This window comes from Cebidichthys violaceus, unplaced genomic scaffold (genome assembly GCF_023349555.1).
Source record: "Cebidichthys violaceus isolate CVI_PGR_0920_01 unplaced genomic scaffold, fCebVio1.0.p SCAF_11, whole genome shotgun sequence".
In the NCBI taxonomy this organism is placed as follows: Eukaryota; Metazoa; Chordata; class Actinopteri; order Perciformes; family Stichaeidae; genus Cebidichthys; species Cebidichthys violaceus.
In genome coordinates, this window is record NW_027176274.1 from 2,587,452 (window position 1) to 2,611,657 (window position 24,206).

At 43.4% G+C, this 24,206-nt stretch overlaps 1 protein-coding gene across 1 annotated transcript in view; it reads right to left on the reverse strand.

The window, feature by feature from the left end:
- Positions 1-537: 537 nt before the first annotated feature.
- Positions 538-24,206, reverse strand: part of LOC137889788 (E3 ubiquitin-protein ligase SH3RF3-like) — an 85,250-nt gene continuing 61,581 nt past the window's right edge. The window contains exons 6-12 of the mRNA XM_068733827.1: positions 23,644-23,952; positions 22,176-22,291; positions 18,827-18,997; positions 15,889-16,172; positions 12,733-13,052; positions 5,218-5,582; positions 538-4,509 (exon numbers count right to left, since the gene is read on the reverse strand). Of these exons, the coding sequence (XP_068589928.1) occupies positions 4,341-4,509; positions 5,218-5,582; positions 12,733-13,052; positions 15,889-16,172; positions 18,827-18,997; positions 22,176-22,291; positions 23,644-23,952 (1,734 nt within the window). The 3' untranslated portion in view covers positions 538-4,340. The remainder of the gene's footprint in view (positions 4,510-5,217; positions 5,583-12,732; positions 13,053-15,888; positions 16,173-18,826; positions 18,998-22,175; positions 22,292-23,643; positions 23,953-24,206) is intronic.

Sequence of the window (24,206 nt, forward strand, 5' to 3'; positions counted from 1 at the left end):
GATGGAATCCTCCAAAGGGCAACTGTAAAATCCCGATGGGTTGTGCAGGTAATGTGTTCTGTTGTGCATCAGAGTACACAAAGTGTGTATTACTACCTCTCACTGTTTGTGTTATCTCCATTATGAAGCTGTGGGCAGATTGCAAAAAAAAAAAAGAATTAAAAAAAAGCACATTGAAAATCTGTTTTTAAAACAAAGGCATTTATTGCGAAAAATGCACTTGACATGAAAAAACAATCAAATCAACCACGGGTCATCGGTACAAGACGATGCATAATGATCACATGGTAGAGAGCGCTGCATGGCCAGCGCAGAGCATGACTTCAATGGCACAAAAGGCCTATAAATATTCTGCACAATATAGAATAATATATATACTTTTTTTTTTTCTGTTTTTCCTCGCCGTACCGCTGTTTTGAACCCCGACTCAGTTGTGGTGAGGCGTGAGTGTCCACGCCGCACCACACTTTTTCATAAAGTTCCTTTTTTTTTATGTAAAGAGCTACATACAGAGGCCCCCCCCCCCCTCCCCTCGTACACACGCACACACACACACACACACACACACACGCACGCACACACACACACACACACAAGTATCCATAGGAACAAATATGGCCGACATCTAATTCAAGATGGCAGGGCGGGTGCTCAGGCTTCCTGGAAGGACAAAACGAGGAAGTGGACAGTAATTTGCTATCAAGTCCAATAAAAAAAAAAAGAATCGCATGTGCAATGTTTTGTGTTGAGTTCATGTCCAATGGGAATTACCACTGCTGCTGATGGCTCGTTTACAATTTTTCAAGCCGTCACCACCAGTTCTCAAGAGGTATATTTACAACCAGGAAGCTTGAGGCGAAAGACAAAGTGTACACCACGTAAATAAAAGACACAAACGACGTGTGTGAAACCAGCGGCTCAAGGTGTCCTCTGTAAAGTGACCGCTGCGGTTTTTTATTCCTGATGTTCTGACGGTTGTAAACTCTCCTCCTCCTCACAGCATCGGCCTTGTGAAAACAAACCAAGACCGTCGAGATCCTTTGACCTCCGACACAGGCGAGGACTCGCGCTTCAAGTTTCGACTCGGTAGAAATGAGAGTCCCCCTTTTTCAGCGTACAAACGGATGTTTTTTGTGCAGAGCTGTTCTGGGATCGGCTGGTTGTTGTTGTTGTTGTTGTTGTTGTTGTTGTTGTTGTTTTTTGTGTGTCACGAAGACAAAACGAAGCAGAGCTGCGAGAAGAACAAGCAGCAGGTTCATCGTACCGATGAGAAGTGAGGAAGAGACAAAAAGACGGATCGGTCTGCCTGATGTGAATACTGTGTGTTGGCATTTGTAGGCACTAGGATTTGACTGACAGGTTTTTGAAGGCCAATGCACGTCTTTTTGGATTGAAGCTTTCCAATAACTTAATAGCCTCCGCCAAAATGTTGACATTTAGTTTTGACCCTTTTCATCGAAAAACAAACTGGATTTCTTTTTTCAGCTTTAACTAAAACACTAAAAGCACCGCAGAGATCACACGTCTAGTACACTTATTGAAGAAACAAAATTGATCAATCAAACATTGAATTTGTAAAGAATCAAAGCGGGCCGCTTCATATACACGAGTCTAACTGAAAAGGCGATGTTTGTCAGAATAGCCCCAGCTTGTCACTGAGTGTTTGCGACGAGGACAATTCTAATTTGCAGTGTTTTTGGTTCCGTCTGTTGCCCACACTGCACTGCCAGCAGCCACAGGATGATTGCAGACCGTGCTGTAATCACTTCAGTTCATTCCCATGTTTTTGTTCACTTTCCTTCACAGTTTTAAGAGATCCGCTTCTTTTCCCCCCACAATCTAAACATTGGGATTAAAAAAACCCACATCAAATCTCAATGACAGGCCACCCCCACGTTAAGTTTAAGGTGAACACGAAGACATTAAAAATACATTTTATTTTATCTTTTTTTTTTTACAATAAATAAAAGTTTGCTACTGCTCTTTCTCAGTAAGAAGTATGACACACAAAGGAATTGCATGGACACAAAGAAAAGAAGAGGTCGATCATGTGACTCCGTTATCCGACCATACATCTAGTGAGACACAACTTGTGGTATTAAAACTGCATTTTTGAGTCAGATTTTGTGTCTGCAACACAATATCTGTGTTGTGCTTGTTTTTGACTGAGGAGTAAAAGTCTCACGTCTGAGTGTTTATCCTGCAGCCAACATATGGGAATAAGAAAATGCAACATCTTGTTGACTCTGGGAAGCTTTTCATTGATGGAATTCAAGAAAAGTGGTATTTTCCATCTAGGATTTTGTATTTCTATGCACGTATTTGTTTATTTATTCCTTTTTTTTGTGACACGAGTGGTGTTCACCGAGAACGTTGACGTGTGCTTTGGCCAATGACAGACTCTCACCTGGTTATGACCCAATTAGACGTCTCTGTGCTCAGCCAATCAGTGAGCCTCACCTGTGTGCACATGGCCAGTAGTTGTCTGTGCTTCATTCTGGCTCAGTTCTTAAAAACAGCAGGTGAGGTAAACCAGTCATGATCTCTGTTCTTTCACTGATACATGTTGCTCTCTGGCTGACACACACACACACACACACACACACACACACACACACACACACACACACACACACACACACACACACACACACAGTTAGCAAGTCAAGCTCTGGGTTTTGCTGTGCTTCTATCTCCAGAAACAGGGAAACAAGGTAGATGGTTGTGGCTGGATGTAAACTAGACAAGCCGTGATCCACACTCACAAATTCACAAAGCAGACTGACTGTACACTCACTGAGGCCGTACAAAAAAAAAATATCAGAGGAAACGTTGTTGTCAAAGGTTGGCAGTTGTGTGATGAGAATCTTGTGTCTCTGCCTCCTGACTGCAGGTGTTCCCCCCCCCTCGACCGTACATTCGTCTGTGAGCATCGAATCCACACGTTTGGTTTCACGATATTGCTGCAGTCCAACGAAAAACTCTTAAACGGTTAAGAAAAGGCTGAGGAAGAGGAGTCACTGTCAGCATGTGTGAGGGTGTTGTACTTCTCATCTCTGGATTACTTTATATGTTGTCTTGGTTTGTTTAGGAACTTTACATTTCTAACCAAATGGTTTTGTGCAGGTTTAAAAAAAAAAAAGAAAGAAGAAAAAAAGTGATAAGTAGCACCGGAAATACCGTTTGTCAAATAAATAATTACTCAGTGTGTAAAATACTGTATGTGTAGTTATATTGGCAAGTTGTATTAAATATAACCAAGTGCATTCTTTGTCTCTATAATCCCACATAAAAGATCAAAAGACAACTTTCTCAATACAAATCAATTCTTTCGAGAGTTTGGCGTAACTTGTTTTGTTTCTTCCTACATTCAGCAAACCAGCTTATTCAGTTTAACCCAAACGTGAGGGGTCCATAAAGACCAAATATTAAGTTAAAAACGGCTTTATGAATGTTTGTAAGTTATATAAATAGAAGAACGAGTCACCAAATTCATATCTAACCTTTTGTTTTGTTACAGATCATCACAGCATGACTAGTTTGGGACAACATCTATTTAAAAAAACTAAAAATATAATAATGCTACATGCATTGTTATTAACATATATTGAGTTGGCAAGAAACAAATGCGCCTGTTGTCACAAACTAGACATGGAGGTGTGCTTACAATGATCCTGGACTGTAGGCTCACACACTTCCCTCGTCACCTGGCGGTAAATCGACTCTTTTCAAACGAAGACAGCACCCAAATTCAAGTTCTGAGGTCTCAGTAGGAAAGCAGAGCTAATGCTTTTTGTGCTAGTGTTTGCTGGTGGATGATGCCAAGGAGGAGGAGGAGACCTGGGAGGCAGGGTTTTTTTTTTTGTCTTTCTGTGCTCTTTTTGAGTCTGTGTGCCTTCAGTAGTCAACATCATGGGTCCAACGAAGTCTGCTGGAGCCCCTCTGATACAAAGCTGGGCGAGAGAGACGGGGAAAGCTGCCCCTTGCTCCCTGTGTGGCTGGTCGAAGCCGGGGCTAGCTTTCCTGCATGTGTGTGTGTGTGTGTGTGTGTGTGTGTGTGTGTGTGTGTTTGAATTGGTTGGACCGATATAGGTTTCCGAAAGACAATTACTATTTATGATGTTTTGTGCCAGTATTCAATAGCTTTTTAATTTGATTAAAGATCACCAGAGCATGTTTCCTGATGCAGTGTCTGTCTTTAATCCATAGAAACCAATGTCGGTCCAACCTTCATGCGTGTGTGTGAAGCTTGTGCGTGTGTGTGTGTGTGTGTGTGTTTTGCGACTCAGAAACAGGAACAGTTTTTTTTTTTTTTTGTTCTTTCGTCCACTTCCTCCGGTTCAGAAGCTCTCGACGAAGCTGCTGGGAAACAGGCCGGTCTGTCCCGTCCTCTGCAGGGTGCCTTTGTACCAGCCGTCCTCCCTCTTCTTGTGGACAAACACAACGTCCCCTTCCCGCAGCTCGATCTCCGCCTCGCTCTGGGGAGGGTAGGGCACCACCACACGATACCTGCCACACACAGACACAGCTGTAACACACACACACACACACACACACACACACACACACACACAACGGCGTGGACAACACCACATGCTGAAAGCATTTAACCAGTGCAGGTATGAGTGGAGACTCTCAGTATGTTCCCAAGTATAGACAGCAGTGGGAATTATGGGAAAAAGGAAATATTGACCCTGGGATTCTCCGGAACACCGTCAACATGTTTAATGGATTCTGCGAATCTCTCTCTCTCTCTCTCTCTCTCACTCTCACACACACACACACACACACACACACACACACACACACACACACACACACACACACACACACACAGAAGGAGCAGTGTGCATGGTTCGCTGCGATAACCAGTGCTCCCAATACATCAGCGTCCTGCTGTCAGTAAGGGACACGCAACCATTAAATTATTCATTCTTTTTCCATGTCCTGTGACATGAAGTGTCTATAAGTGTGTTCCTGATTTACCAGGTTTCCACTGAGGGGTATGAAGTGTGTGTGTGTGTGTGTGTGTGTGTGTGTGTGTGTGTTTGAGAGCAGAGCTTTGGTCTTTAAGGCCACTGGGTTGTGTATTGTTGCACCACTCTGCAAGTGAAAACTATTTTAAGGTTAATAGCATTATTAAGAGCAAGATTATCATCATGTATTTCTGTGTGTGTGTGTGTGTGTGTGTGTGTGCGTGTGTGTGTGTGTGCCCACCTCTCTCTGGACAGGGGTTTGGGTTCAGGCCGGAGGGCCATCAGAGCGTTGCCGGCGCGTGTTGCCGGGGGTGACATGGGGAAGTTGGTGTCCAGGGAACCGGACTTCCTGTGCAGGGGCTCCAGCCCAATGGCCCCCGCCATCTCACTCTCGATTGGACAGGAGCCGGCCCGCCCCTGCGACGCCATCGGACAGGAACCCGAGCGGGCGTGGTGGTGATGGTGGTGAGGATGGTGGGCGGGGTCGACGCCATGGCCAGCCAATGAGGGGTCGTGGGTGGGCGGGGAGGACGGAGGTGAGCGAGTTTTCTTCTTGGCCGCCGCCCCCGACAACAGCTTTAATAAACCACCTGCTTTCCTCTCCTTCTGATGACGGATGGAGAGAATGAAGAGGATGAGGGAGATATAAGAGGAGATGGACAGCAAGTAAACACAGATGCCGGTGAGATATAGAGGAATATAGGTTTCATAAAGCCTCTCTTGAGAAGTGACACGATTGTAATGAAAATGGTGTTTGTGTAAACAATGCCTCTCCAGAATATTTGCTTTTTCTTTTCTCTCTCTCTCTATATATATATATATATATATATATATATATTTAAAAAAAACACAGAGCACCAATGCCCTCCTGACACATTAATCAAAAAACACATCTATGAAACAAATAGAAAAATATTTTCCTGTTGACTCCATCTGACACAAGGAATACCTCTGATAATAAAAGCCCATTTGTTTCATCAGAGGGCGGGCAGTAAAGCAAGGTGAGCTGTGTCCTTTCAATACTCATATAGACAGAGTCTTAACAATTCGGAATAAGACATTTAATGTCTTTTCAATGCTGCTGCTTTGGTGCCTTTTACAGTGATGAGTCATTCCTCTTTACAAATGATACATTTTGCCTCCTTTAAACATCTTGGGATGTCCACATATTCGCCTTTTTTTTTTTTTTTCTTCAGGGGATTAGATGATCGATGCCACTCTAATGTCTGTACGCTCAACGCTGAGCTGGAGCCAGGAGATGATTAGCTTAGCATGAAGACTTTAGAGGAAGCTACATGCTGCATCTACAGTTTATTCATCCACCCAGTAATTCTGTGCAGCATTATCTGATGGTTGACTGGCAATAAAGTCGCAAGTTGTTGTCTTGACGTTTCCGTTAGTGTTCGCGTAAAGCAAAGCAGATACAGCTTGTTAATAAGTGAGCTGTGGATGTAAGTGGTAGGTGGATTTTTTGTGCTTTTTGAATGTTGAACTAGTCCTTGTAGACCAGTCTATACGGACACATAATTGTACGGTAGGGCTGAGACTTACAGAGCGGGTTCTCTGGGTCTCCAGTACAATAGGAAACCAAAAAACAAAATCACCGCAAATTTGTGAGTTATAGGAGAACGGACAGATAAATTGCATCTTCTTTTAGAATCCTTCACATGGCAACGTCATGTGGGCATGTTTAAGAGCAGAACAAGTAGCTAGATAGATAGATAGATAGATAGATAGATAGATAGATAGATAGATAGATAGATAGATAGATAGATAGATACTAACTTTATTGATCCCGCGAGGGGAAATTATTTTGTTACAAGCAGCAATAGGTTCCAGAGCAGCAATAGGTTACAGGTATAAAAATCTTAATATTATATATAAAGAAAAAAGAAAAAGAAAAATACAAGAAAAATACACACGTCACAATACACAATATATACAATTATAATAGAGTAACAATGTTATATAAAAAAAATGCACACTATATACACAGTGAATAGAATAACAGAATAATATTAAATCAACTAAATAAACAGTAGTGCAGAGGTTTAACGATTTGATTTGATTTGATATCGGGTCAACTATCACGTCAAAATAAAAGAGGCGGCTTGATTCTGCTCTGACCTGCACTCACGGCTCCAGAGAGAGAGAGAGAGAGAGAGAGAGAGAGAGAGAGAGAGAGAGAGAGAGAGAGAGAGAGAGAGAGAGAGAGAGAGAGAGAAACGATGGCAACCGGAGTAGTTACTACTCTGACACGTAGAAAAAGTAACGCACATAATGATCCCAGTGTGACTGCCTGCTCAGCCACAATGCGTGTCCTGAACAGACGGGGAGCAAAGCGGTCAGTTAACTGTCCGTCAAGATGAATACATGTGCGTCTACCGTCCGCTGCGGTGGAATAATACGTATTGATTGTAGAGAAAGTGCTTCTCAATGGCACCTATCAAGGCCGAGTGACTTTTTTTCCCATTCGTGCTTCATTCATGCTTGATTATAGAAAGGCCGTATAAACGCCGCCGCCCATTCAGTGGGACTCAATGTGATGCCAGGAGCACAAAACAGTCATGTCTCTTCTCACACTTGGCCTGATTTTACAGGCTCAGTCATGACACCGTGGATCAATACCCAGCATGCCTGAGCATAATTACTTTTTTTGTTTTTTTGTTTTTGTGGATGCATGGAGCCTCCATATCAGCCCCGTCTCCTCCTCAGCCGTCTGTTTCTTCTACACACAGGAATCTCTTTTTTCAAAAATATATATTTGTTTTCCATCAAGCGCTGACTTTTTTTTTTTTTTACGACGCCGTGATGTGACAAGTTGCAAACATGAAAGCTAAAAAAAGAAACGAAAAAGTCACAGGCTGCCATCTGAGTTGAAATCATTAACCCTATAATGTACCAAACCTTCCACCAGTCTTGCTCATCAGCAATGCATTTAACAAAATCCTGCAAAGGAAGGCAACGAGTACCTGCCAATCAAAGGCAGAATGGGGCGGGTCTTCACAGAATGCGGGTGAGGAAAAAAAAACTACGTTAACTTTAATGAACTGCCATGGCTGTGAAAGAGGACATTTGACATGCAGGGAGAAGAAGCTTACGGTATCATTATAGGAGATGTCAGAGCAAAGCTCTGCTCTGTTGTCAGGTTCAGGTGTTTGTTTGTTTATGAGTGTGTGAGCCCTCCGCTTCCACCACCTGCATGTGTTGATCACAGTTGCTCACATTGTAAGTGCAAACCTTGTGACTTTGATCATTACTGGTTAACGAGTTCTCTCTTCACATCTCTTTTTATCTCCTTTGCTCCAGTTTCTGAACCAACAGCGAGAGATAATCGTAATCACTCATCTTAATCTTTCATCAATACAAAGGAAGAATTTACATTTTTTTTTTTTTTAGATGTATCTATATATTTATTTCTTTTTTCCGCCCCAGCTGTCACACCAAATGTGCAAAGCCTTTCCAGCATGGTCTCCGTAGTACAGTCAACTACGCAGCGAGGTTCAAAGCTAGCCTGCCTGTGCTTCATGGCTGCTGTAAACAGTTGTCAGAAAAGATGGAGGCAATCAAAGTGATAATCTGTCAGAGAGAGAAAGACCTCAGGGAAACAGAAAACACAACACTGCCGAACGACAGAGTACACCTACTGTGGCTTTGTGCTGCAATTAACATTTCGTTAATCCATTCATTATTTTTTGATCAATCAATTAATTGTTAAAAAAATAACGGTCATGAAAAAATGACAAAAGCTCAAGTTAACGTTGTAAAAAATGGTTAAAATATTACATTCATGATGAAATAAAAGAGAAAAGCAACACATGCTCATGTTTGAGGATTAAAGCAACAAATATTTGGTATATTTCCTCAATAAAAGACAAACGATTACTGGATTTTACAAAGTGTTGATGGTCATTTTTCCATGATCAACTAATCAGTTATTGGTCCAGCAGTGGTTATCCTTTAACTTTATTTTGACACTTTAATAAAGTAATATACACTCACAGTAATAATTCACAGTTTAGGCACTGAGAATTACTGAGAATTATAAAGGCAGCAACATCTTATAAATACATGTTGATGGGACTTTCCACAATTTGGTAGAAATATTACATCCCAAAGAGTCTAAGCAGACAGAATATCACGAACAAATTCAGCCATTGAACCTCCAACAACCAGACTCACAGTGACAAAGGACACTGTTTAATTATTGGTATAAGTGACAACAAATAATTAAAGAGGGTGTTAATGACCAGTCTCAGTCATACCGACAGGAGACAGAGGACAGAGCAAGAGAGGCTGTATAAACCCTTTGACTCAGCAGACCCAAAATAAACTGCCTTCCTTTCTCCTGCACTCCAATACCAGAGCTTTATGTGTGTTTCCCTAAATACAAAGAGGTGATCGTTTCTCACGGGATTAGAAACGTGTAAATCTAACAATGCTGTGTCTGGAGTGTACACATAAGATATTCCATCGCTTTGGAAACATAAGATTCGCTTCCTGTCATGCAAATAAAGCTTGTTTGAATTTGAATTTGGGAGAGGGAGGAGAAGATGGAGTGGAAAATAAAGATGAAGAGGAGGGGGAGAAAAGGGGGAGATACAGAGGGAGAAAGGAAAGGACGGGGAGGGACCCAGAGAGGGAAAGAGGCGGAGGAGAGGACAGAACGAAGGAGAGGAAAGGAGGAAAGGTGGAGGGACAGGAAGAAAGTGGGTGAGGACAGAGAGAACAGAAAGAGAGAAGGAAGGGAGGAGGTGGGACTGAAAGCAGCAGACAAAAAATGAATAATTGCTCCCTCTCCTCTTTCATCTGGAGGCTTAAAGGCTTAATCTGCTTCCCGTGTGTGTACGCTCGCCTGTGTGTGTGTGTGTGTGTGTGTGTGTGTCAGTACACGAGTCAAGCTGCTGCTGAACCACCAGGTGGCAGCATGCACTCACAATTTAACCCGTCACACAACTTAAATCTAATTTAGCGACAGAGGAGTGCCTTGCTCTGCAGCACACGGGCAGGACACAGTGGAACTGAACTGAAGCGGTTGTGTTTTCCTCCTTCCTCTTTGTTCGTTTTACATACCGGTACACAAATAAAATCGTATTTATGCTTTTATGTGTGACGTCTTCTTTTGTTCCAAAGAAAAATTGCGCAAAAAGAAAAGAACGGATCACGGTAACTCCATATTTTGTCTTAATGTAAAGGCCCAAACTCAAAGCCGTTGATACTGTACAGTCAAACAGAGTCTCTCAAGACATTTCGAGACTCTTTTCTGGACCCACTGAAATGCTGCAGGCTCTCCTGACGGCGTTTTTATTTGGCAGCCGCCCTGGACGCGCAGACTTCTTGGAAACGCTCTCCAAACACATCTCAATGTCCGACGTGATATGTGTCTGGGGAGTGCCGGTCTGCACGCGCTCCAGACAGCGCGACAGTGTGTGTCGAGCAGAGATTACCCTAACTGTGTCCGCCAGACAGTTATCGTAGCTGCTTCATCGTTTCCGCCGTAAAACAAAGACCGACTCTGCGCGGCCTCGTCGCCAACCCTCGACTTCAAACCCCATTGTTTCTGCTCTGCCAGACTCAAAGCCACAAAAGTGAGTGCTGTGAACGAGGGTCAGGCTGAATAAAGGCATACTACGAGCTGATGTTGTGGGACTGGGGCTGACAACAGTTGATTTTATTTGTGCCAATACTGAGTTACCTTGACTAAAAAACGGAGGTGTGTGTGTTCTGTTTTTCCTCAAGAATCCTAATCTTCTCAGTCAGTAAAAGCTTCCGAAACAGCAGTTAGATCATCATTGGAAGCTACAACTAAAGCCAAATCCATATTGAGAGGTTGTTCTTGGGTAGCAGCTCATTTAGTCTGAGTAAGGCAGGTTGTCGCAAGCAAACTAGGATGAATTTGAGATAACCAACAAAGACACATTTTGTACTTGTGATAAGATGAGCGCATTCTTTAATATCACACTGACAGTTGGAGCACTTTAACTGCCCTGTTCCAACTTTTATGAGATATATTCAGTGTGTGAGTAATAAACCCCCGGATCCGGTCCCGAGCCATCTTTGAGTGTGACGATGTAAACAAGCCCGCTGCCTGCTGTTCCATAGTCAATGAGCTGTTTGTCAGCTAGCCATAGATTAGCTGTCCCAGACAGTGGAGCCAACAGTGAAACAAATAGAGCTGAGACAGATGCAAAGCCTTTTCGGCGCCATCCTTCACTGTCAGCGCAGCCCGATTTAACATCCACGGCTTCGCCGCGGCAGACCTCGCGACGTAAGACGGCATTCGGCATTTGTGCCAGATGCCTGGGTGAATGACACTTGCTGAGGTAGGAGAGGACTACTGGCACATCATACACACACACACACACACACACACACACACACACAAAGCCATGTGAAGGTTGGAAAACTAAACACCTTCTTTTTTTTTTTTAAGCTGAGGTGGTGTTAAAGTTAATTAAAACAAGTATGGTGAGTTGTGTTTACAGGATGACTAAAACATCTGGGATCAAAGGAAGTAGTGGCACCATGTCATTTTTCCTTTCACACGTTATTTTTTATACATATATATGCATATTATTTGCGCACTATAGCTGAGTGAGCGGTATGAAACAAGAGGCATTGTGTTCTTTTAACGGAGGTGTTGACTTTCAACAGGCTCAATATTTGTTTCGTTATATTGAATTCGCTGCTCGGGAAGCAAGATTTAGAGATGGAACAATTACTTGAATAACCAATTAGTCGACGGACAGAAAATTTAAGAATTGTGATAATCGATCGATCACTTCTGTCATTGTTTAATTAAGCAACAACATCAACTGCTCCATAGTTCTGACTCCTCAGCTGTGAGGAGCTGCTGCGGTAGGAGAGGGCTTTCTGAATGAATCAATTAATCAAGAAAACAATAATACGATTAAACAACAATGACAATAATCGTTAGTTGCACTCCTCGACAGAAGAGTGTGATCTTAATGAAATATTAATTAAAATATGTCCCATTCTGTGATCAAGAGTTGTAAGACCCCGTTTAGCCACAATCCGTCTTCTCTTTCTGTACTCGCGTGAGTGATATCTTATAATTCCCTCTGGAAAACAAGCGTGAATTTACTGCATTCATCTCTTGACGCATTGTAGAAGCAAGACATCTAATTATTCTATTAGAGGAAAAAGTGTAGCTCATTGCTCTCATTTCTCGAAACACATGAAAATCTTTTGTATGCAAATCTGGTTAATTGAGGCAAACTGCTGGCGGAGATATCAGAATCTATTTGACCCTCTTGCTCATACATCCGCTGAGGATTGTGGGTCGGAGTAGCCGGTAAAGCACGCTGGCTTGCATTCTGCAGAATGAGAGCGGATGCGGTGGGACATCCTGGCACTTTTGGCATCCCGCATTTGCATATGGGACATACTAAATGTTTTTTTTTTCTGGCATACTAAATAGTGTGGTAGTGTGGGTAAGTAAGAATACGGCGGAAGCTTCCAATTAGAAGTTTCAGGTGTGAATGCTTGAAGCGAGGATAAACAAAGGAACAAGGATGTCACACTGCTGCTCTTGGGCAGGTTGGGATTGGTAAACTACTGGACCAGTGCCTTTTTAAAACCACCCTTAATTTACACGGGACGACTTGAAGCAACAGTGTTTGTGTAATTACTCTCAGTGACAGAGGGGGAGAGACTCCGGCTTTAAAACAAGCCAATAATAATGAACTCTAAGCTAAAATGTGCTTTGGTAGTTGTCGGTGAGGACGAGGCTCACCTTCTCTGGTTTAGGTGCGAGGACGCCCTGGGTATGGGAGGGGCCCGGCGATGGCGGCTGCAGCGGACTGGCCGGGTCCCCGTTGAGGAGCGCCGCCGACACGTTGGGAGGCGTGAGGCAGGAGAGAGGGGATGAGAGGGGGAGGAGGGGCCGTGAGGCGGGAGAGGAGAGGGGTGAGGGTCCTAGGCTGGGTCCCGGAGACACCATGGAGTGAGGACGACCCGATTGGCCGGGGCAGCGCGAGGGGGAGGAGCTCTGAGGACGCAGGGGGGAGAGGGCCACTGTGGGGCGCTCGGGGCTTCCAGCAGGAGGACTGTGGACTGAAACAGACACAAATAACATGCAAATACATATTATAAAAACAAATGCACTTAAAGAAGCGATCCTACTGGTTCCTGCAAGATTCAGCCTCTAGCTACCCTATTAGAGGATTTTTGTGCAAACTTTAGATTACAGTAATGTTTAAAAAAGTATACTGGGTACAGCAAAATGTAATTACTCGGCACACTGTTCTGCTTAAGTCTTAAATGCTTCAGTAAAGTCTATCTCCACATGAATTGGGATCACAATCACATACAGTTTACTTCCTGAAAAGTCTTCTAAGCGTCTTCAAACCACCTCAGTTGTACATTTATGGTCCGACTAAAACCCACAAACGAGGGCCAATCTGAGAGGATGAGGTATAAAATTCAAAACCACCTTGCTAAGATGTGATTATGTTACACACTGTGAATAAGCACAGCTCAACTCAAGGCCCTCACTCTCAGCGAACACCTTGTATCGTACAACAACAGGCTGAGATGTCCTGAGTTCCAGAACATTTTTTCTCAGCCTTCAATTTGAATGAGGTCATTTGGCGCTCATGAGAATAAGTGCACGGAAATACACACCCACATAAACACGGACGCATGCACACGCACTCGCATTAACACACACACGCACACACACACACACACACACACACACAAACACACACAGGGTTGCTAGCCACCTGCTCTTCTACACTGCAGTACTCAGGCAGAAATCCATAGAGAGGCACACTGGTCATGTGATAAAACCACTAAACGCCAGAACTATGCACATACTTTATTTCGTAATGGAGTCCAGATGTGTGTGTGTGTGTGTGTGTGTGTGTGTGTGTGTGTCTGTTTGTGTGTATGTGAGAGTGAAAGAGGGAGAGAAAAACAGAGGGAGAAAAGGGAGAGAGGTGGACGGAGAGAGGCATGAAGCTCTGTCATTACGCCTCCATAAAACAAAAAGCACAGTGATGTCATTCAGCTGTGTTTAGTAGTCTGTGTGTGCTCATTTGTGTGCATGTGTGTGGGTGTGCACATGTCTCTGTGTGAGTGCGTGTGTGTGTGTGTGTGTGTGTGTGTGTTATTCTTGGTAATGTTCTCACAGTGTGTAATCTTCAGCCTTCCAACAGAAATGGTCACCATTATTTTTCTCAGAAGGGAGAAAGAAAGCAAGCAAAGAGAAAGAAAAAAAAGAGATTCTGGAGAGATGAATAGACTCTGAGGAGAACAAGGTTGATATAATCTAGACCTTGTACAGACACAGGTGTGTGTGTGTGTGTGTGTGTGTGTGTGTGTGTGTGTGTGTGTGTGCTTAGCAGGGACAAACAGTACCACAGAGTAATCAGAGCTCTTAGCGGTGTCTATGTGTGCAGACTGTATGAGCACGGTTTGTACGTTTGGAGCGCATGTCGTAATGCTGCATTCGGGCTAAATTGTGAGGTGCAGCATGTTCTTGTAACTGTTCTGCAATAATAGCTCATGTTCAGAGATGATTCAGTGGGCTCGTATAGAGCAGGGGAAGTAAGAGTGGCGATGGGTGCGTAGTGTTTGCTGCCAAAAACAGTATTACATGCATGCTTTTTTTTTTGTTTTTTTGTTGTGCAAATTTGTTCTCAGCACGATGGGGTCGGTGGTTTTACGGCTGTCACCTCACTGCAAGCGTTCACCTGCCTCTGGGTTCTCCGTGTGTTTTTCTTCCAACAGTCCAAAGACATGCAGGTTAGAGCCGTCCTCGGGGGCCTTTAGGGGTTTAAGACGCTGACAATATAATTGCAATGCCCCCCCCTCCACCCCCCCCAGGTTTCGGGTTGCATGTCACCCCTCATCTCTCTTCCCTCACTTCCTATCACCTCGGTACCGTCTCTCTCCTTTCTTCTAAAGGCAAAGGTGCCTGAAATAATTGCATCACAAGGGTTAGGTAAATTGCAGGACTCAAAATGTCCTGGAGACGTGAGCGTGAGTGTTTTTCTTTTTTTTTTTCAAGCCCTGCGATAGGTTTGTAGAAAATTGATGAATGGAAAGAAAATTAGATTTGTAATTCAAAAGAGATACGATGCATATGCCATATTGATATACAACAAACATCCGCTTTACGGCCATAAACACGAGTTCACATACTTGAGTGAGCTCTTCGTCTGGTTTTGGTTTTGGAATGTTACGTTAGAATGATTTAAATGCTGGAATGTGCTTTTGGCCCGTGTGCCGTGTTTGAGTGGCACTAACTGGATCTCGTCCCGCTCATTCATTTGGATATTCACTGATCAATATTCTATTATTCTGTAATAAGAGACTAAGGGGATAAACTGCTGCAAGATGCACGATCTGCACTCTGCTCCCTTTTAAGCCTGCAGGCTGGTAAAGAGTCTTATCGCACGGTGGGATATTGCAGAGCGTGGCTATGAAAAATACCAGACACAGACACATCTCCATGTAAGTAAATACTTTCTTTTCACTCGCTTAACGTTTCTCTGGAGGGATGCAACGCGATTCGCTTCTCCTTTCGCACGGTCCCACGTCGGGAGGCTTTAATGTGGCTGCTTCTGTTGCCGAATAGCAGGATGTTTGTTTGTAGCTCGACTCGGGAGTTCAGTGAGTTCTCAGTCGTGTCTATCTTGAGTGCCACTTTGGGAAGAAGGTAATAAATTGTTTCTTTACTATGATATGTTGGGGCTGTGCCATTATGTTAATCGGAGAATGTGTGATCCGGATCGATCAACAGACTGTTAAAACAGGAACAAAACTGAAAACAGATGCTTCTGAATGTTTAATGGATCCGGTGCTCAATGATTAAACCCATTATGTGTATTCGTAACATTGTGTGTGTGTGTGTGTGTGTGTGTGTGTGTACGCTTCTGCTTACCCAGCTGCATTGAGGTGCGTGCCTGGTTAACCGTGTGCTGACTGGAGCGCAGGCAGTTCTTCAGCTGGGCGGCGGCAGTTTGCGGCGAGGAGGCGGGGCTGGTGTTGTTCACAGAGTTTACCAGTGGGGTGGAGGGACGAGACGAGGAGGGCCCCGGGGACCCTGGGGACGAGGGGTCGGAGACTTTACTACACCCGCTTCCTCCTCCTCCTCCTCCTCCTCCTCCTCCACCGACCGGACTGGACAAAGACGATCCCCGAGAAGAACCGACTCCAAACGGAGCCCTGCAGAGGAGAGAGGAGTGAGGGGTATTGGCTTTGTCATTGATCGTTATTTTTGCTTTTGTCAGCCCCTAAGCACATGTTTTAATAAAAGAGTATGTTGCTTTATACTGCTTGTGATAACCACAGACCTTATGTGAGGCAATCTAATCAAAAAAACATTTAAAAAAAACCCATCGAGGGAACTAGAAATGCTAAAATGCTAACTCACATCTGGGGTTTAGGACGCCTTCCTGCAGCACTCTATTACACCTGCTTACGGTGTTACCATGTCGATGTTAGCATGTAGCTCAAAGCAAAGCTGTGCCTGAGTACACCCTCACATAGTCTTAGTCCTGTTTAGTAGAACAATGTTAATAGCCATGTAGTTTTGTCCATAATAGCAGAGCAGAAGGGACAGACAGCCCCATAAACCTCCGTCAAAGTTAGTGATTCCAGTTTTATTATCTGACGGGTGGATCAGCATGACTTAATGTCCTACTGTAACATATATGGAGCTGCAGGCTGCTCAGGTTTCTGTCTGCAGAGTGCTGAATGGCAGAACAGTGAGCCGAACATTATTGACTCGGCGGTATTCACACTCTTATGGCCGCCCATTGACTTCCCGTCACACACACACACACAGAGTTATGGCTTTCTCTGTCTGTGTGTGTGTGTGTGTGTGTGTGTGTGTGTGTGTGCCGCACACATGTGTGTACCAACAGAAACAGCAAAGCCATTCACAGATTCTTTGAATCAGGGTTTTCATCCTTTTACGAGATGGACTCTAGTTTTAGTTGCTATCAGTTCACTTTTCAAGACTTCAAAGGCTTTTATAAAAGTAAGACAATCGTCCTCATCACCAAAGATCCTCATGAGGCGGCGTGTTTGCCGCTACAACATGTTCAAAAAATCTTAAATGAATCCGGGAAAACTACAATCCAAACGCATTCATGATATTCTAATATGGACTCTGATCAAATCAAATAATGTGTGTTTGTATCAATCATTATAATAAATTCCACAACAAATATGTAAATATCAAAATTGCATTTCAAACAGGCTGTTTGTCAGTCTGTATTGGTCTAACTCAACAATGTATGCGCGTGCGTGTGTGTGTGTGTGTGTGTGTGTGTGTGTGCGTGTGTGTGGGCATCTTTGGCAGCCTCTCATTATCATATTGAAACATTTCTGAGCTGCACTGCAGACAAAGGAGGTGGGGGGGGGGGGTAAGGAAGGGGGAGGGAGAGAGAAGGAGAGAGTATGCTTGCGTAAAAATAACAAATTGCCTCTCATTTGATTACTGGCCTGTCCTGCCTCTCTCGCTCTCTCTCTCTCTCTCTCTCTCTCTCTCTTTCTCTCTCTCTCTCGCTCTCTCAGATTGCATAACTGCAGAATATGAAGCAGCCATTCATATCAAGTGCAGAGGGACACCTGCTGTTTTTGCTGCCGTTTCATCTCCTTGTATCATTTTCACTTTATACGCCTCACTCTGTTGCTTTCTCTTACTATCTTCTGTTTCAATTTCTTTCCCATCTTTCTCCGCCCCGTTCGGCCTTTTTTTGCGCTTTTGCTCCGCTCAACCTTCCTGTCTATCCTGCAGTACCATATCTCTCTTTTCATCCTCTCATTATCTCTCTCTCTCTCTCTCTCTCTCTCTCTCTCTCTCTCTCTCCCTCATTTTATATTTTCTTCATATTTCTATTATTCTAATTCTCCTTTGCTTTCATTCTCTTTTTCTTTGACTGCATCACGGAGCAGAATACAGATTAGATGAACAGCCACTGAAAATGTTTTCACGCATTCAGGAATAATGAGGGTAGTTAAATTGCCAAATTTGATTTCTGTACACTCGTGTTTTTGTTTTATTTGGTTTTAACGGCTATGAATAACAGTGTTTTCGGATGCCAAAAGTAACGACGACGATGATGATGAAAATCATGATGATGCCTCTATGATTGATCTACAATGTGGTAGTCCAACATGACAAAGACAGAGCCAGTATCAACCGGAGTTAAATCAACCTCAGATTCGCTATTTCTATTATTTTCCTAATTCTAATTACAAGTTAAATCAGTGAAGTTAGATTTTCACAAAAAAAACACAGCAACAGAAAACACATTTTCCAAAAGGGATAGAAGGGTCAAACTGATTTTCACGTGTTTTCATTTTTAATTCATTCTGTAAAAGCTGTCTTAGAAAAGAGATCACAGTGGTTTACAGTCAACTCCAGGTAAGTACTTCTCAGAATATGCTGTCGCTGGTGTGACCAAAATCATTTTGTTCGTTTTGGTGAAAGCAAAGCCCTGACAGTGCACAGTGTGCAGCAGAGGCTCAAGCAGGAAGAATACAATATTCTGCGATTGTGCCTTCGCAAAACTCAAGCCTCCAAAAACGTTGCTTTTTTTTTTGGGGAGCGCCTTAGTGACAAAAAAAGAGGCAGCTTAAGTACACAGAAACACCAGTGCGATTACACGCCATAACAGGCAAATTACACCGCTCAGTCTGATCTTCATTTCGGTTCAGTTGAAGAAAGGGAATTACCACGGGAAGAATTACAACGCAAATGACGCCGACTGCGCTACCGCTGCGTTTGTGTCGCAAAATGAGGGGCCATAGACTGATTGTACTGCACCTCTGTGTTCACATGACCAAAACCCAAGCCTGACCTCACTGACCTGGACACGGGGGTGACGTAGTTCCCCGGGAAGACACCAGAGGCAGCAGTTCTCAGCGAGGTGCCTTTGAACCAGCCGTCTTGACACTTCTCTGTCACCCGATACATCTCTCCTTTCCTAAGCTCCAGCTCGTCTGCCTTCTGGGGCTTGTAGGCGTATAAAGCCAGATATCTGTGGAACAAAGGCAACAGTCCAATTACAAAATCATTACAAGTCAGCAGGAAATCTCGAGAAACTGTTCACCAAATACCAATTATCTCCCATGTGGATTACCCTAAATATGAATTATGCAAAGTAAAAGCAAAGCAATTACAAATGCAAATAAATGAACAAATGAATCCTTTCAAAAACAAGTAGAAATTTCTGTCAGTGTGTTAAGAAGGGAGGTGAGAACACCAGATTCCAACTTGAATCAGAGAGCAAATGACTCCTCTGGTATCGAGAAAATGACTCAAGAATATTCATGACACTTTCCTTTTGCAGTTATCGAAAACAAGTTTAAATTCTCTTATGGGATTACATATTTATCGCCATTTATTTTTTTTTACAAAAATGAAAAGTAAGACTCTTAAGAAGTGTATATTTAGCGCATCTTATTTTGTAGTAGTTAAACTGAGATGTACAGTGGGACACGGGACCATGCACACTGCTGCTGCTCCACCAACTGTGTAATGAAACCCACCAAAGCATATTTTCATTTACAAAAGGATTTTTTTGTGAGCACAAAGAAAAGAACTGTGGAGGTTGGTCCTCCCACCATATTCCATCCATTTCCCCGAGAGTGGGAAAGCAACTGAAGGTGGCAACTGTAAATATGAGAGCGTGTTGTTATCAGTAATTAATCTAATTTAGCATTTAAAATGAATTCAAACAGCAACAACTACATTTTAGTTTACAGTTTTCGTTACTGAGGTATGAGTACCAGTTAAGACAATCTCATTTAAGTAAGCCGGGAGTGATAGTTTGTGACTATGCACCGTTTCCTCCAGATTCTCATGAATGTGATTTGAAGTTAGCTCATGAATGAGAATTTGAAGGGCTTTAATTTTGAAATGCTACATCAGAATGTTCTGGTTCTCTCTGAGTGAAACCTTGAGGTGTCCTGCTATTAACCTGAAGTGAAATTAGTTTGTGACTACGCACCGTTTCCTCTAAAATCAAATCTGAAATTAGACAAATTCTCATGAATGTGATTTGAAGTCGGCTCGTGAATGAGATTTTGAAGGGCTTTAATTTTGAAATGCTACATCAGAATGTCAGCAGTGATAGCTGAACAACTGAATCCACTGACACACAGTTTTTTGAGGTATAGTTGAGATAAAGTTTCACAGGCAAAAACAACGTAAACATATCTTTTTTTTTTTTTTTGGCCATAATTTAACAGGTAAATTATCTGAGAATACGTTCTCTTTTACAGCAATAACCTGGTTTTCATGAACAACAATGAGGCCTTTGGGGATATTACAATATGGAAATCGTCAAATATGTTCTACAACAACTACGATCTTTATTCAGATATCAACAAACCAATTGCCAAAATATTAGCATTTGAACTACTATAACTCATGAACTTTAACAAACACAAGTTTCAGAATCAGAGGAGGCTGACTCATATAAAATACAAGCTATACGACTGTTTTAACATTGTAGCCTGAGATCTATTATATTCTTTAGGAGAATTCAAGTCATTTCTAGTCACGGGACCAACAGAAACTAGCTGACTCATTACTCCCTCCCAGATGATATGCTGTCCCATGAATGGGTAGTCACTGTGTCTTTGTTTACCTGCCCACTAACAGGTAAGCTGATGAACGTAGTACTCAGCGTCTCAGTATTATGTGAATATTTGCATTGTGTATTCCATCTACGGTTAACATATAAACAAGCGTCTGGTCGTGTCGCTGGGAGACACCCCGTAGTGCCAGACTCCGACACAAGACGATAAGGCCACAGAGTAAACAAGCCCTACGTATGCGCCGCCTCCCCGTTGCCATGGTAACAGATGTGGGGACCATCTCCCGTCTCCCCATGGCAACAGGAAGAGTTGCCAGGTCAAGATGGAAACGTCCGACCTCATCAGTAGAGCAAACCCACTCCGGACGTGTGTGTGTGTGTGTGTGTGTGTGTGTGTGTGTGTGTGTATCAGTGCGTGTCTACCTGGCGCCGCTTGGAAGGTGATATTATTAAAGCTGACTATGTTGCTGTATTCAACTCCGGTTAATGGTAAACAGCCTGGCCCAAAACCGCAAACCGAATACTGACCTTGGAAGAAGTAATTACTGACCGAACGTCCTCACTTTCCAAAAATATCCCCAAAAATGTCCTCTCAAGGTCTAAAACTCAAATCGGTCCGCAAGAGGATGGAAGTACAAGAGCACAAACACACACACACACACACACTCACTCACCTTGACGATACCCATATCTTTCTGGCAGTTACCGGCTAGATTAATTACGAGGTAAATCATAGAACAGCCTTGCTCAGCGTTGGCGCCTCACCAGCCATCTGGATGTGACTAGTGAGGTTACGTTTCCACAAGAATTCAATTGTGCTTGAGAGTGTGTGGCAGGTGTGATCAACCTGTGAAATAATCTAAGTCAAGAGCAAAGCTTCCAACGGCAGCTTCTGAACGCCCACTTTGTTTGTCCTGAGTCATATTACCCATCTATTGTAATATTTGTAGGTATTGTCTGAAAGTTTTGGCAAATTTGGACGGAGGAGTGCTTCCTGATGAAGCGCTGGGGGTTTAAGATGTAATCACAACATCCGCTTTTCAGTTTTTTGAATGTCATCCCAATCTCTCCTTCTCCTTCTCCCCTCATTTCCTGTCTGTCCATTATCAAATAAATACCAAAAAATCCCCAAAAAGCTGACACAACAAGCATTGTTAGCTGCATATATTCTGAACTAAAGATATATCCAGTGCTGCATTTGTTAGTAAGGACTAAGCACCCTATTGTTCGTCGCTAATTTGAAAATGTTTTTCTTTACATACATAACTATAAAATGAAATAGCGTAAGCGGTGGCTGTGCCGTTGAAAAGCCTCGTTATGAAACACTGATGTACCGTCAGCATCACACAACAGAGGGAACGGAGTGTGGCTGTAGTTTTCCTTTCTGAAGGGGATTTGATCCTTGACCAGTGGAGGAGTAAATGTGGTTGCAGAGGTGGTGGAACGTGGCCAATAACTCTGGGCACAAAAGAGGAAATATTTTTAACGCTGCCAGGAGGCGGGTTCTGAAATCATGTTAGGATCTCAGGCGAATATCCACTCGGTTGGAAAAAAAGACAAACGGGTGTTTTGGAAGTAAGGAGGCCGAACGCCAGCGCCCTGAGTGCGTACTCACATGTTGAGTGGCAGCTGAACCTTGGCATGGGCCAGCAGCTCAGAGGTTATGGATGCCACTTTGGGCGGCACCAGCACCCCTGCCAAGGAGGGAGAGGGACCCGCGTGGGATGCATCCTACGGACAACACAGACAGACACACACATACAGATCGAGTGGTTTCCATTTTAAAATAAAACATTACTTGCAATATGTGCCAGCAGCCGTTCCGTTTTTTTTTTTTGCAATGTGCGTCCTGGGTATTATTCAAAAACACATTTAACCCAGGTGTGAATGCAACCAGAGGCAATAAGTGTAAAAGCGATGTGTCTCCAGTCTCCAGCTGTCAAAGACAGGAAAGCTGATAGTCACATAGGACTGTCAGAGTAGCTGATAGGGGAATGAGTTAATCAAATCTCGAGCTGAGAGACGTTACCGCAGTGAACTCTGGCTTGCAAAAACGTACAGTACTGTACTGTATATGTGTGCTTAGAGCCCGGGCCAAGAAATATTATATTGGGCTGAAATACTGGCTGATAATAGTTCATTGCAGATACAGATACACGAAAATCTACAGCAATCCAAAAGGTTTGTGTTTCAAAGTGTGTTTTGTTTTTTTTCCTTGTTTGATTTCCTGCGAATTTCGGATGCTGATAAAAAAAACCAATACGACCAGAGTAGAATAATGACTGAATTGATGTTCTCGGATGTCAGTGTCAATTGGGTTGATACGGTCAATGTGGAAGATGATCAATTGATCCATTTTGGACTTGCTAAAAAGTGTTCATTGACAAACGAAACAAAGAACATCTGGGGAAGTGTAGCGGTTAAACCTGCTTGTGATGGCGAGTAGCCAACAAAAGAGAGGGTAAGCATACGTCTAGAGAACCTTTAGCCAGGTAACATGTCGCTAAACCAAACATTAAATAAAATAGTTCAAATCAGCTCCATCTCCACTAACCAATGTTAAAAGTACCGTCATATTTCTGTACTTTAACTTACGTCTCCCGTGTGACGAACATGGAGAACATCTACGGCGGCCGATATGAAAACGTGAACGGCCCAATCTAGAGCCACAGTTTGTTCTCTCGTCAGATTGCTTTTGAATTTGTCGCCTGTCTTTGTCTTTACTTTGAATAATCTCCTGAGCTGTTTGTGTCTTCATGTGCACTACGGCACTTGTTTTTTTTTTAATCCCTTTATCGCACAATGAAGATAAATTAATAAATAGACAAAGCCAGTGTTTGGTTCGTCCATACTCTACAAGGTCCCTCTAAATATGTAGATGGAAACGGTTTATACGGTCCGGAAAATCATAAATGATTATGCACTAAAGAAAACATACTCATTAATATTATAATCCATTCCTGCCAATAGATCCGACTAAATGCTACACACTGTTCCTTTACGTAAAGGTTTGAACCCTTCCTTCCCACGTATGGACGTGTTTGTGTGTGTGTGTGTGTGTGTGTGTGTGTGTGTGTGTGTACCTGGATGCGTGCAGCAGCTCTGGGGTCAGATGAGCTGATGAGGACCGGGTGGGAGATCTCCATGCTGTGTCTGTTGTTGAGCTGGGCGGCCCTCTGGCTGACAGACAGCGCCGAGAACGAATGCCTCTTCTTGGCGTTTTTCTTCCCCTCGCCTCTCCGATGGCCGGAGCCATTTCCGTTGGCCGGGGAAGCGCTGGGGGAGGGGCCAGGAGAGCAGGGGCCCAGCGGGGCCGGCTCGGAGCTCGGACCCGGAGCGTTAGTTGGAGCGGGCTTGTCAATCTCCATCAACTGCTTGGCTGTTTCATTTAACTGAGAGGAGGAGGAGGAGGAGGAGGAGGTGTTTGACAGAACAAAAGAAGGGGGAGGAGGGGGGAGAGAGACAAGGGAGAAGAGAGGAAAAGTTCAGGTGTTTTATTTAAGCCCTCTGTGGTTCACATCCATAACAAGATCTCCAGTACTTTCCTCACTTGTTCGTGTTGGCAGCTTTTCAAAAGCCGGCAGCATAACAATCGTCACTTCCAACAGCTGGTCCAGTGAGCTTCCCTGTACTCACAAACTCCCAC